The sequence below is a fragment of the Nerophis lumbriciformis genome, linkage group LG11 (assembly GCF_033978685.3).
Source record: "Nerophis lumbriciformis linkage group LG11, RoL_Nlum_v2.1, whole genome shotgun sequence".
Classification (NCBI taxonomy): Eukaryota; Metazoa; Chordata; class Actinopteri; order Syngnathiformes; family Syngnathidae; genus Nerophis; species Nerophis lumbriciformis.
Genome location: NC_084558.2, coordinates 42,363,328 through 42,378,327, shown reverse-complemented (window position 1 = coordinate 42,378,327; position 15,000 = coordinate 42,363,328). Strand labels below are relative to the sequence as shown.

Below are 15,000 nucleotides of genomic sequence, written 5' to 3'. Positions count from 1 at the left end.
AAAATGAAAGTCATATGTTTGTGCTTGTTTGCAAAAATGTACAACTGTGCTGTGTGCTAATGAGAAGGGTTTCTAATTAGGCGTGTCCCGATACAACTGCTTCACTTAGGATACCGTACTGATATTGCACCCTTGATTTTTGGCCGATAATGATATTGATCCAATGCAATATCAGCACGAATCACACATCAATTTATTTATAGGGCTGTCAAAATTAACACATTAAGACATGCAATTAATTAGGAGTGCATAAAAAATATTATTCATCTCGATTTTAAATAAATTCATAATTAGCAAAAATCAATAAAAATAAATAAATAATTGGGGGGACATTATGTATATATATATATATATATATATATATATATATATATATATATATATATATATATATATATATATATATATATATATATATATATATATATATATATATATATATATATATAGCACCTGGGGATAGGTTGATTGGCAACACTAAATTGGCCCTAGTGTGTGAATGTGAGTGTGAATGTTGTCTGTCTATCTGTGTTTGCCCTGCGATGAGGTGGCGACTTGTCCAGGGTGTACACCGCCTTCCGCCCGAATGCAGCTGCGATAGGCTCCAGCACTCCCCGCGACCCCAAAAGGGACAAGCGGTAGAAAATGGATGGATGGATGGATGTATATATATATATACTGTGTATATATATATATATATATATATATATATATATATATATATATAGATACATATATATATACATATACACACAAATATATACATATATACACATACATATATATATATACACATACTGTATATATATATGTATATATACATATACACACAAATATATACATATACATATATATATACACATACATATATATATATATACATATATATATATATATACACACACATATATATGAATATATATATATATATATACATACATATATATATATACATATATATAAATATATATATGTATATATATATACATTCACACATATATATATATATATATACATATATATATATATATATACATAAATATATATATGTATATATATATATACATTCACACATATATATATATATATATATATATATATATATATATATATATATATATATATATATATATATATATATATATATACTATACACATATATACTATACACATATCTATGGAACAGAGTTTAGTGCATGTGCCTCACAATACGAAGGTCCTGGGTTCGATCCCCGGGCTCGGGGTCTTTCCCACTGGGTACTCCGGCTTCCAAAGACATGCACCGGGGGGGGATAGATTGATTGACAACACTGAATTGGCCCTAGTGTGTGAATGTAAGTGTAAATGTTGTCTGTCTGTGTTGGCCTAGCAAAGAGATGGCGACTTGTCCAGGGTGTACCCCGCCTTCCGCCAATGTGCAGCTGGGATAGGCTCCAGCACACCTGCGACCCCAAGAGGGACAAGCGGTAGAAAATGGATGTTATCGATCGATTAAAAATTATATATATATAAAATGTCAATTGATTAAAAAACAATTATGAATTGATTTGGAATCGGGATGAATAAGAATCACTATTCGGACATTAATTGATTATTTTGTGCACCCCTAACAAACTTGTGTGCTTATCGGAGGACATATAGATACTAACTGGCTGTTCAGCTTTGCACAAGTAAACAGTCATATCGGATCACTTACATCCGAAATTTCATATGCAAGCCCATATCATCCAATTTTTTTTTTTTTTTTTCTGATAACAGACCAATATCAATATTGTATCAGGACACCCCTATTTCTAATAACATGGTTACAATTGTCTCTGGAAAGGCGAACTTAAAAGATAAGATGCAGGTGTACCTAATGTTGGGAAGGGGTGCAAGGGAGTGTTTCTTGTTATACAATGCTGCAATTAGTTGTAACAAATGACAGAAGTCATTTCCATTAGTCAGAGGTGTCCAAAGTGCGGCACGGGCTCCATTTGTGGCCCGCAGCTAATTTTTCAACGGACCGCAAAACATTTCATGAATACCATGAGAGGGAAAAAAAAGAAAAAGAAAAAAGTGGAATAAAAGAGCCAACAGGTGAAATGTAAGGAGGAAAAGTTGCAATGTGGACTTGAAGAACATAAAGCTGCCATGCAGATAATTGTCTTTCTTTAAAATTGTCATTGCGCAAAAAATAATAATAAAAAGAATCAAAATCTATGTTGTTATGAATTATTGACCAATTAAAGGCTCTAATTACTTTACATCAAACATTTTTGCGGAAAATAATGCATAATTTGTGTTTGCTGTAACAACAAGTTAAAATATTAAAACATTTTATAATTGATGGATAGATTTTAAGTTGATCAAGAAATTTAAGAGTTTAAATTAAAAAAAATCTGTATGACTTATTTTCACACTTTTATGAGTGGGGTTCCCTTTTGGATCCCTGATCATTTTAGTGGGATTTTTTTTTTTAATCTGCCATTGTAATGACTCAAAATCAATGTTGTTATGAATTATTGACCAATTTAAGGCTTCAATTAATTCACATCAAATATTCCACTTTGAATTTTTTGGGAGGGAAATTGCGGCATATTTTAAGTTTTTGCCATTAAACACTTATTTAGGAAAAAGGGTATAAACCAAAACAATTTTAAATGTTAATTCTATCAACAAATAGATCTGAAATTGAGCTACAAATTTAAGCATTTAAAAAAGTACATATGAATTGCTTTTTAAAATGTGTATATATATATATATATATATATATATATATATATATATATATATATATATATATATATATATATATATACACACACACACACACATATATATACACACATATATACACACATTTTTATACATATATATATATATATGTGTGTGTGTATATATATATACACACACACATATATAAATACAAATGTGTATATAAATGTGTGTGTGTATAAATGTGTAGATATATATATGTATATATATAAATATATAAGTGTGTGTATATATATATACAAACCCCGTTTCCATATGAGTTGGGAAATTGTGTTAGATGTAAATATAAACAGAATACAATGATTTGCAAATCATTTTCAACCCATATTCAGTTGAATATGCTACAAAGACAACATATTTGATGTTCAAACTGATAAACATTTTTTTGTGTGCAAATAATCATTAATTAACTTTAGAATTTGATGCCAGCAACACGTGACAAAGAAGTTGGGAAAGGTGGCAATAAATACTGATAAAGTTGAGGAATACTCATCAAACACTTATTTGGAACATCCCACAGGTGTGCAGGCTAATTGGGAACAGGCGGGTGCCATGATTTAAAAGTTAGATTCCATGAAATACTCAGTCTTTCACAAGAAAGGATGGGGCGAGGTACACCCCTTTGTCCACAACTGCGTGAGCAAATAGTCAAACAGTTTAAGAACAACGTTCCTCAAAGTGCAATTGCAAGAAATTTAGGGATTTCAACATCTACGGTCCATAATATCATCAAAAGGTTCAGAGAATCTGGAGAAATCACTCCACGTAAGCGGCATGGCCGGAAACCAACATTGAATGACCGTGACCTTCGATCCCTCAGACAGCATTGTATCAAAAACCGACCTCAATCTCAAAAGGATATCACCACATGGGCTCAGGAACACTTCAGAAAACCACTGTCACTAAATACAGTTTGTCACTACATCTATAAGTGCAAGTTAAAGCTCTACTATGCAAAGCGAAAGCCATTTATCAACAACATCCAGAAACGCCGCCGGCTTCTCTGGGCCCGAGATCATCTAAGATGGACTCATGCAAAGTGGAAAAGTGGTCTGTGGTCTAACGAGTCCACATTTCAAATTGTTTTTGGAAATATTCGACATCGTGTCATCCGGACCAAAGGGGAAGCGAACCATCCAGACTGTTATCGACGCAAAGTTCAAAAGCCAGCATCTGTGATGGTATGGGGGTGCATTAGTGCCCACGACATGGGTAACTTACACATCTGTGAAGGCACCATTAATGCTGAAAGGTACATACAGGTTTTGGAACAACATGTGCTGCCATCTAAGCGCCGTCTTTTTCATGGACGCCCCTGCTTATTTCAGCAAGACAATGCCAAGCCACATTCAGCACGTGTTACAACAGCGTGGCTTCGTAAAAAAAGAGTGCGGGTACTTTCCTGGCCCATCTGCAGTCCAGACCTGTCTCCCATCGAAAATGTGTGGCGCATTATGAAGCCTAAAATACGACAGCGGAGACCCCAGACTGTTGAACGACTGCAGCTCTACATAAAACAAGAATGGGAAAGAATTCCACTTTCAAAGCTTCAAAAATTAGTTTCCTGAATTCCCAATCGTTTGTTGAGTGTTGTTAAAAGAAAAGGTGATGTTACACAGTGGTGAACATGCCCTTTCCCAACTACTTTGGCACGTGTTGCAGCCATGAAATTCTAAGTTAATTATTATTGTATATATATGTATGTACATACATATATATATATATATATATTAGAGATGCGCGGTTTGCGGGCACAACCGCGGAGTCCGCGGATTATCCGCGGATCGGGCGGATGAAATTAAAAAAAATTAGATTTTATCCGCGGGTCGGGTCGGGCGGTTGAAATAAAAAAAAATTAGATTTTAAATAGATTCAGGCGGGTGGCAGTTAAACCAATTCGGAAATATATATACATAGTTAAATGTTGTTACCCACATACGAAAAACGAGCAGGCACCTGCTGCATATGCCACAACAGAAGAAAAAAAAAGAAAAAGAGATGAACACTTTTACGGAGCGGAGAAGGGACGCCTCGCCGGGGTCCGGGACCGAGGCCCCTTCCCCCGAGAGGGCCCCACCGGGAGCCGTAGCTGAGGCGATCCGCGAGAAGGGCCCGACGCACGTCCAGGGTCACCACCGCACCGACACCCCGCCTCGTCCGCCTTCGCCGCGGCCGGCGTCACGCGCAGCAGGTAAGCAGCTTACCTGCCCGCCACCCCCGTGGCCGGGGGCGCGTAACAGGGGTCACTCCGCGCGCAGTGCGCTCACGAAAGGGGTGGGGCTCACCCTGGTTGATATAGACAGCAGGACGGTGGCCATGGAAGTTGGAACCCGCTAAGGAGTGTGTAACAACCCACCTGCCGAATCAACTAGCCCTGAAAATGGATGGCGCTGGAGCGTCGGGCCCATAACCGGCCGTCGCCGGCAGCGAGACGCGCTTGGAGGTGCGCTCAGCGCGGCTCCCATATGATTGCGCACTGGTGTGCGTCTGGGTCGTGACAGCGTGGCACGCGAATGTCTGTGCTGCATTGGATCAGTCTCCTTTCTTTAACAGGCAAAAGCTTTATAACCTCACTAATGCCTTGCATCGTCTATATTAGATATACAGGTAAAAGCCAGTAAATTAGAATATTTTGAAAAACTTGATTTATTTCAGTAATTGCATTCAAAAGGTGTAACTTGTACATTATATTTATTCATTGCACACAGACTGATGCATTCAAATGTTTATTTCATTTAATTTTGATGATTTGAAGTGGCAACAAATGAAAATCCAAAATTCCGTGTGTCACAAAATTAGAATATTACTTAAGGCTAATACAAAAAAGGGATTTTTAGAAATGTTGGCCAACTGAAAAGTATGAAAATGAAAAATATGAGCATGTACAATACTCAATACTTGGTTGGAGCTCCTTTTGCCTCAATTACTGCGTTAATGCGGCGTGGCATGGAGTCGATGAGTTTCTGGCACTGCTCAGGTGTTATGAGAGCCCAGGTTGCTCTGATAGTGGCCTTCAGCTCTTCTGCGTTTTTGGGTCTGGCATTCTGCATCTTCCTTTTCACAATACCCCACAGATTTTCTATGGGGCTAAGGTCAGGGGAGTTGGCGGGCCAATTTAGAACAGAAATACCATGGTCCGTAAACCAGGCACGGGTAGATTTTGCGCTGTGTGCAGGCGCCAAGTCCTGTTGGAACTTGAAATCTCCATCTCCATAGAGCAGGTCAGCAGCAGGAAGCATGAAGTGCTCTAAAACTTGCTGGTAGACGGCTGCGTTGACCCTGGATCTCAGGAAACAGAGTGGACCGACACCAGCAGATGACATGGCACCCCAAACCATCACCCAACCATGCAAATTTTGCATTTCCTTTGGAAATCGAGGTCCCAGAGTCTGGAGGAAGACAGGAGAGGCACAGGATCCACGTTGCCTGAAGTCTAGTGTAAAGTTTCCACCATCAGTGATGGTTTGGGGTGCCATGTCATCTGCTGGTGTCGGTCCACTCTGTTTCCTGAGATCCAGGGTCAACGCAGCCGTCTACCAGCAAGTTTTAGAGCACTTCATGGTTCCTGCTGCTGACCTGCTCTATGGAGATGGAGATTTCAAGTTCCAACAGGACTTGGCGCCTGCACACAGCGCAAAATCTACCCGTGCCTGGTTTACGGACCATGGTATTTCTGTTCTAAATTGGCCCGCCAACTCCCCTGACCTTAGCCCCATAGAAAATCTGTGGGGTATTGTGAAAAGGAAGATGCAGAATGCCAGACCCAAAAACGCAGAAGAGTTGAAGACCACTATCAGAGCAACCTGGGCTCTCATAACACCTGAGCAGTGCCAGAAACTCATCGACTCCATGCCACACCGCATTAACGCAGTAATTGAGGCAAAAGGAGCTCCAACCAAGTATTGAGTATTGTACATGCTCATATTTTTCATTTTCATACTTTTCAGTTGGCCAACATTTCTAAAAATCCCTTTTTTGTATTAGCCTTAAGTAATATTCTAATTTTGTGACACACGGAATTTTGGATTTTCATTTGTTGCCACTTCAAATCATCAAAATTAAATGAAATAAACATTTGAATGCATCAGTCTGTGTGCAATGAATAAATATAATGTACAAGTTACACCTTTTGAATGCAATTAGTGAAATAAATCAAGTTTTTCAAAATATTCTAATTTACTGGCTTTTACCTGTATAACAACGGGCGGGTGCGGTTCTGATCAAATGTTAGATCGGGTGGATGGCGGATGGTTGACGACTTTCTGATGCGGTTGCGGATGAAATAATTGCCTATCCGCGCATCTCTAATATATATATATATATATATATATATATATATATATATATATATATATATATAGGTTTTGAAAATAAATAATATCCAAATAGCCCCCGCATGCTCTCATTTTTCAATGTGTGGCTCTCAGTGGAAAAAGTTTGGACACCCCTGCAATAAGTCAACATTAAACATGAAAGAATGTTAAAAACAGTCACACAAAGCAACATCATCTGTCACAAAAAGAAATGAAATGAGTATTCCTTATGTTGTGGTTAAGTTGGGACTGGTAAAAGAGGGCGTGAAGAAAAAGAGGCACACGCTGGGTTTTACCTGACATTTCCGGTGCAAAGTCTTGTGTGAGGAAAGATGGAGATGAGAGGAAAATACAGGCGAGGTCTAACAGGAACAGGTAAAGAAACACACCCGAAACACAAAACTGTTCAAGTCAATGATTCAAAGCAATGAGAAAAATCTAATAAAACCACAACGACGGATCAAATAAAAACATTGTGCATGTTTTAAACACTGCCTGGATTAGACCGAGCGCTTAGAGGCTTAATTCCCATCGCCACTTCTGAGCCGTGATGCTCTTTTGACTTTGAAGCCCAGACGTTTGACAGTAACGAGACACTGTTTGACAACATACGTGCCAGGGGGCTTTCATGGGCGACCCCCCTGACCCCTACAAGGTGCCAATTAACTGTGGATTACGCTTAGCTTAGGCATCAGGTCAGCGCTAATGTCGCTGCTCTTTATAAAACACGGCGGCGGCTGCACGGAAAGCCACCAGGAACTAAAGTGTCAAGGCGACGCGCTTTGAAAAGAAAAAAAAAACACTAAAGCAAACACGCAGGGCGTAGAACTTTGGATATTATATAACCGAATAAACACGGGGAAGTGACTGAAAAGTAAAGCAAAGGACATTTTAATTCCCAAAGTCAAGTGTGGGGTCACCTTAACAGGCCTTTTCCTTCATTCCTGTCAGGAAGCACGCCTAACTTGAGGTTAAAAAGGTGGAAATTGACCCAAAACAGTACAAAAACAACCAGCAAATAGTGCAAAAATAATAACAACACTGGTAGGGGCACTCACAAGTTCATAAATATATTGACTTAACATAGTGCAATTATTTTCTGTTACTCTCCGCCTTGACTATAAATATTCCAATTTGTCAATAAAATTAATGTAAGTACACTTCTGTATAACATTATATTATCATTAACATTCAAGAAAACAAAAAAATAAAACTATAGATCAACTTATAACTTTATCAATATTGTTTTTTGGTCTCTAATAGAAAATATTTTAAATTCTCAATTTGCCTGAAATAAAAACATTTTTAAAAATCTTTATTTGAACTACAAACATTTTATGAACGACTTGAACCATTTGATACTGAAAAATAAAGCGAAATAAACTCAATAAATAATAATACATTCCATTTAATCAGCAGCTTTAACTCAGGAGCACAATATATAAAACACTTTAACAGCCAAAACTAAAATGAATAAAACGTTTTGTGCTGATTTTATTTTATTTTTTTTATAAATCAAAATGCAGAAAGTTGGGATTAATGGCTACAATAAGCAAGTTTTGTAGTGCGCAGCTTTTCCAAGCGGGGTTTGAAGCAAAATACTGATAAAGCATTGTCCGTATCACTTCGATATGGACAAACAAATGCAGAAAAAAGCACATTTTGGTCACTTCAAATAAATAATTTAACCATTTTCAGTACATTTTACCTTTTTTCCATGACTGGAAAAACATTTAACAGTTAAACATTGTTTGAGGTTGCCAGTATGCGTAGGAACCCTGTTGAAATATCACTATTAGAGATGGACCGATATTTTTTTTCCCAGGGACGATACCATTTATTAGTACCGTATTTTTCGGACAATAAGTCGCAGTTTTTTTCATAGTTTGGCCGGGCTCCAGTGCGATTTATATGTGTTTTTTCCTTCTTTATTATGCATTTTCGGCAGGTGCGACTTATACTCCGGTGCGACTTATACTCCGAAAAATACGGTAGTCAAGGAGGCAGATAACCGATATTTGGAGCTGACATTCATTTGCAGTAAAAGTTATTTAAACAACAAAAGTATGTCAGTAAACAGCTGGAAAAGGCTTTTTTACTTATTTTATGTAAGGTTGGACCAGTAGCGACATAATGTTTTATGCGCCGCTAATGTTGTGGTTAATTTTGCAGCAAAAACATAAACACATTTATTACTTGTGTCGTTGTGTCGTTATTACTTGTGTCGTTGTGTTGGTCACTTCAAATAAATCATTTAACCATTTTCAGTACATTTTACCTTTTTTCCATGACTGGAAAAACATTTAACAATTAAACATTGTTTGAGGTTGCCAGTATGCGTAGGAATCCTGTGGATATATCACTATTAGAGATGGACCGATATTTTTTTTTTCCAGGGACGATATCATTTATTAGTACCGTATTTTTCGGACTATAAGTCGCAGTTTTTTTCATAGTTTGGCCGGGCTCCAGTGCAATTTATATATGTTTTTTCCTTCTTTATTATGCATTTTCGGCAGGTGCGACTTAAACTCCGGTGCGACTTATACTCCGAAAAATACGGTAGTCAAGGAGGCAGATAACCGATATTTGGAGCTGATATTCATTTGCAGTAAAAGTTATTTAAACAACAAAAGTATGTCAGTAAACAGCTGGAAAAGGCTTTTTTACTTATTTTATGAAACGTTGGACCAGTAGCGACATAATGTTTTATGCGCCGCTAATGTTGTGGTTAATTTCGCAGCAAAAACATAAACACATTTATTACTTGTGTCTAAGAGGAGCATCGACATTTCCAATCCAAAATATGGGAACTCTCCTGGGAAAATTGGTATAAATATGGAATTTCTCTACATCACAATAACTCGCCATCTACTCAATTTGATAGCAGTTTATAGATTTAATACATTGTAAGGTTTCCTTGTGAGGAACTCTGAAATATTGTGAACATTTCAATAAAAACAATTCTGGGCTTCTTCACATAGATTATAGTTGAGACATTTTTTTAAAGATAGCTGACATCATTTCTTCCTTGATGTTACAGAAAGTATGAGAATGTGTGAGCTGCTGCCAGCTCTTCTTTACTTATGTAATGATCACGTATTTGTCAAGATATTTACACAAAGTTTGGATTTTTGTAATATATCTTGTCTGTCTTCATGTCCATCCATCTCTGTCACATTGTTACTTTATTGAATGATGGAACATGAAACTCGCGGCGCTCCTTTAATGAGCCCACGCTCCGAGTGTTGCGGACAAACGGAGGCTTGTCGAGCGACTCCATCGCTGCAGTAGCGAAAACAAACAAAAGGGGACTGGGAAGACGCCAGGAACGAAGGACAAGTACTGGATTTCTTGACAAAAATTGAAAGTTTTGGCGGGTAAGCAGAGGGGACGTACTGTAAGGCAGTGGTCCCTAACCACCGGGCCTGTGGATCGATTGGTACCGGGCCGCACAAGAAATTAAAAAATAAATAAATAAATAAATTTTTTTTTTTTTTTTTTAAATTAAATTATTCTGTTATTAATATTTCTGGTTCCTACATTATATATTAATATAGATCAATACAGTCTGCAGGGATACAGTCCGTAAGCACACATGATTGTATTTTTTTATGACAAAAAAAAATAAAAATACCGTTGACCGGTCCGCAATTACAAAAAAGGTTGGGGACCATTGCTGTAGGGGACATTAGAAGGAGAGAAAGGAGGGTGCGGCCGCATGAGTGCTGCAGAGAAAGAGGCTGTGTAGACCGGAGAAGAATTTTCACAAGAACTCAAATAAACGTCCTGCCAGATATCAAAACATATTTGGAGAAAATTACTGACAGTAAGGCTATGAATCTTTGGGCACTGCACGATTTGATTCTTGAAAAATGTTTTTTTTATATGAATACACATGTACCTATATATTTGTATGTATATATATTTGTATATATATATATATTAAGGGTGTAGCGGTACACAAAAATCTTGCTTCGGTACGTACCTCGGTTAAGAGGTCACGGTTCGGTTCATTTTCGGTATGGTAAGAAAACAACAAAATATACATTTTCTGGTTATTTATTTACCAAATTTGTAAACAATGGCTTTATCCTTTTAACATTGGGAACACTATAATAATTCTGCCCAAAAATAGAAATAGCTCTGTGTGTGATGGATGTGAGCCACCACTAGGTGATGAGTGCAACAGCAGGCAGTCATGAATGCTAAGCATAACAATAACATATACCTGTATATACACACAGGGTCCATTGCCAGGGTTAATGTGGTCAACATATATCAAATAAAAACTAAATAAAACTAAATAAGACAAGGCTCAGAATTGGTTTCTTAACAAACCTTTCTACATATAAAGTGCAACATTTCTACATATAAAGTGCAACATTAAACTGCTGCAAGTTGTTGCTCAGATTAAATAAAATGACAAAACTTTTCTTCTACATATAAAAAGTGCAACATTAAACAGTTTCAAGTCAACTCAGCCTCAGATTAACTTTTCTTTCCCTCCCAGCGTTTAACCCTGGTGACTTTCACTCAATCTTCATGTTTTTTGCCAGGAAAATCTGTTTATTCACATTGTCTGCAGAAAGAACAGACCTGCTTGCAGTTACAATGTCTCCAGCTGTGGAAAATACCCTTTCGCTGGGCACGGAGGTAGCAGGTATGGCGAGGTAGTGCCTGGCTAACTTGGCAGTAAGAGGATATATGGGCTCATTGTTCTTCCATCATAAAAGTGGGTCAAAATCTTTTTTTTTTTTTTTTTTTAAACTACCGGTATATTATGTTTATTAACTCAGGAAATACAGTATTTGCCTGGTCACATGAGGACTTGAAATATGACCAATGTATGATCCTGTAACTACTGGTACTTGGTATCGGATCAATACCCAAATTTGTGGTATCATCCAAAACTTATGTAAAGCATCCAAACAACAGAAGAATAAGTGTTTATTACATTTTAACACAAGTGTAGATGGAACATGTTCAAACCGAAAATAAGCAGATATTAACAGTAAATTAACTTAACCCTCATAATGTTGACAAAATAATAGAATGATAAATGACACAATATGTTACTGCATACATCAGCAGACAAATTAGGAGCCTGTGTTTGCTTACTTACTACTAAAAGACAAGTTTTCTTTTACGTTAACTATTTTATTTAAGGCCAAAATTGTTCTTCGATTTCAATAAGAAACATATGTTTAATGTACGGTAAGATTTTTTGTTAAAATAAAGCTAATAATGCCATTTTTTGTGGTTACCATTATTTAGAAATGTATCAAAAAGTAATACAATTTGGTACCGGTACCAAAATGTTGGAATCGGGACAACACTTATACATATACTGTATATATATATATATATATATATATACACATATACATATACACATTATATATATATATATATAATGTGTATATGTATGTGTGTGTATATATATATATATATATATATATATATATATATATATATATATATATATACACACACACACATTATATATATATGTGTATATATATATACAGTATATATATACACACACACACACACATTATATATATATATGTGTGTATATATATATATATATATATATACACACATTATATATATATATATGTGTGTGTATATATATATATATATATATATATTTGTATATATATATATATATATATATCGTTTAAATATATCGTGAAAATCGTTTTTCAAATGCATCGCGATTCTTATTTGTGATGATTCTTAATCGATTAAAAAATATATATATATATGTATGTATATTTACTGTATGTATGTATGAATGTATATATATACATATATATATATGTGTATATATATATATATATATATACACATATATATGTGTATATATATATATATGTGTGTGTGTGTATATATATATATATATATATATATATATATATTATATATATATATATATACATACAGTATATATACATAAATATATATATATATTTTTAATGGATTAAAAATCATGACAAATAAGAATCACGATGCATTTGAAAAACAATTTTTTTAACACATCTAACTGATAACGAGAGTAATTTTTATCCTTAAATGAATAAAAAATTGGGTTCCAACAAAAAGGGAACCTTACTCATGCAGGACAAAAGGATTAAAATATATATATATATATATATATATATATATATATATATATATATATATATACACACATACTAAACACTGGTATCATATGTGTATATATTGTATCTGCTGATAAAATTCTGTTGTAGTTGAAAAAAAAAAGAAGTCAAAATAAAGGTCAAAATGCCAAATATTGGCGACAATAATCGGTCGACGTCTAATGCCGATATTCTTGTGGTTCATATTATCCCTGTGTCATGGGGACAGATGACAGACAGATTTGATTACCTGCGGTTGTGGACGCGGCGTTGGCCGAGCTCGCCGCCAGGAAGGGACCAAGCGGATCGAGGGACAAGAGGTCGTTGTTGGACAGTCTGCGGCGCACACAAGACAGTTTGATTGATTACATTGGCAGCAGAAAGAAAACAACGGTGCTACAAAACGCTAGAAAAGTGAACTCACTCGTATGAAGGTGGCACTCTGGGTTTGGCTAGCTCATCACCTGCGGCGGGGAGAGGGGAAAAAAATGAATTTTTTAAGGAAGCTTGTGGAGTGGTGACAGAAAAAAATAAACGTAAAAAAAATAAAAAACCAAAGTAGATTTTCACCAGCTGGTACACCAGCATGATTGTCAATAGGAACGTTTGAAGTTCATCACACCTTGACCCAGAAATGCAAACTCAGGTTTGGGTTGGGGGAAAATGCCATAAAAAGTACAAAAATAAAAGTCTCTTTCAAATCATTTCTTCAAGCTTTGTGCACCATGCACTTTAGAACAGGGGGTGCTGGTATTAGATGTGTACAATAAATAGAAAAGGGTTGATTTTTGTATGCCGTACCCCTGTTTTAAGTTGCTGCAGAAGTGAAGAGGAGAAGCAAACACGCCAGCGCATGTTTCAAAGTGTCAGTGCTGTTAGCAGCCGCGGAGGAGACTTCCATGGGGGAGAGGGAACAGGACCGGGGTCTGGGGGTTACTGCCAGGGGTGAACAGATACTCACCAGCACCCTGAGCCTTGGAGCCTAATGCGGACACTCCTGTGAACCCTGAGCGCATGCACAGCATACATCAGTGCCTGCCTTAGACACACACCTTTACCAACAAAGAACTGAACACCACTGATACTTTTTGGATGAAATTGTGCCAAACGAGAAACAGAAAACAATAAGTTCAGACCTCCAACAAAGTTTTTCAAGACACACATTTCATTTTACAGTCATTAACTTATTTTTGCACCTGAAGAACATTAACTGCAATGTCAAACACCTTCGCATTGGTCAATCATGATTCCGAATTACGTGGTTTTATTATGATGGATAATTTTTTGGGGATGTGCTTCACTTGTCATATGAAGGAACATCACACGGTTACTTTTGCATAATTCAACATGTCCAAAAAGGAGTAGGAAGAAGCAGAGTTTATCTAATCCAACAAGGGATGGCCTAAAATCTATAAGGATTCTTATTTATCCCGATTATAAATCTATTAATAATTTTCAACATTCGATTTAAAACCAAAAAAATAGCCTATATATATATATATATATATATATATATATATATATATATATATATATATATATATATACATACACATACACACCACACATATACTTATATATATATATATATACAGTATATATATATAGACATACACACACACCACATATACATATACACGCACACACACACACACACACACACACCCATATATACATACATAAATATAAACATACATATATACATACACATACATGTATATATACACATACATATATACATATTTATGTGTGTATATATACACATAAATATGCATATATACATA

General features: G+C 36.0%; 1 protein-coding gene across 7 annotated transcripts in view; it reads right to left on the bottom strand.

Annotated features, from left to right (window-relative positions):
* Positions 1–15,000, bottom strand: part of fcho2 (FCH and mu domain containing endocytic adaptor 2) — a 195,596-nt gene that overhangs the window by 38,279 nt on the left and 142,317 nt on the right. For 5 of the 7 annotated variants that reach the window (XM_072914142.1, XM_072914144.1, XM_072914146.1 and 2 more), the window contains exons 16-18: positions 14,178–14,222; positions 13,641–13,680; positions 13,467–13,552 (exon numbers count right to left, since the gene is read on the bottom strand). In XM_072914142.1, the coding sequence (XP_072770243.1) occupies positions 13,467–13,552; positions 13,641–13,680; positions 14,178–14,222 (171 nt within the window). The remainder of the gene's footprint in view (positions 1–13,466; positions 13,553–13,640; positions 13,681–14,177; positions 14,223–15,000) is intronic. The other 2 variants (XM_072914143.1, XM_072914147.1) reach the window with 1 other exon arrangement.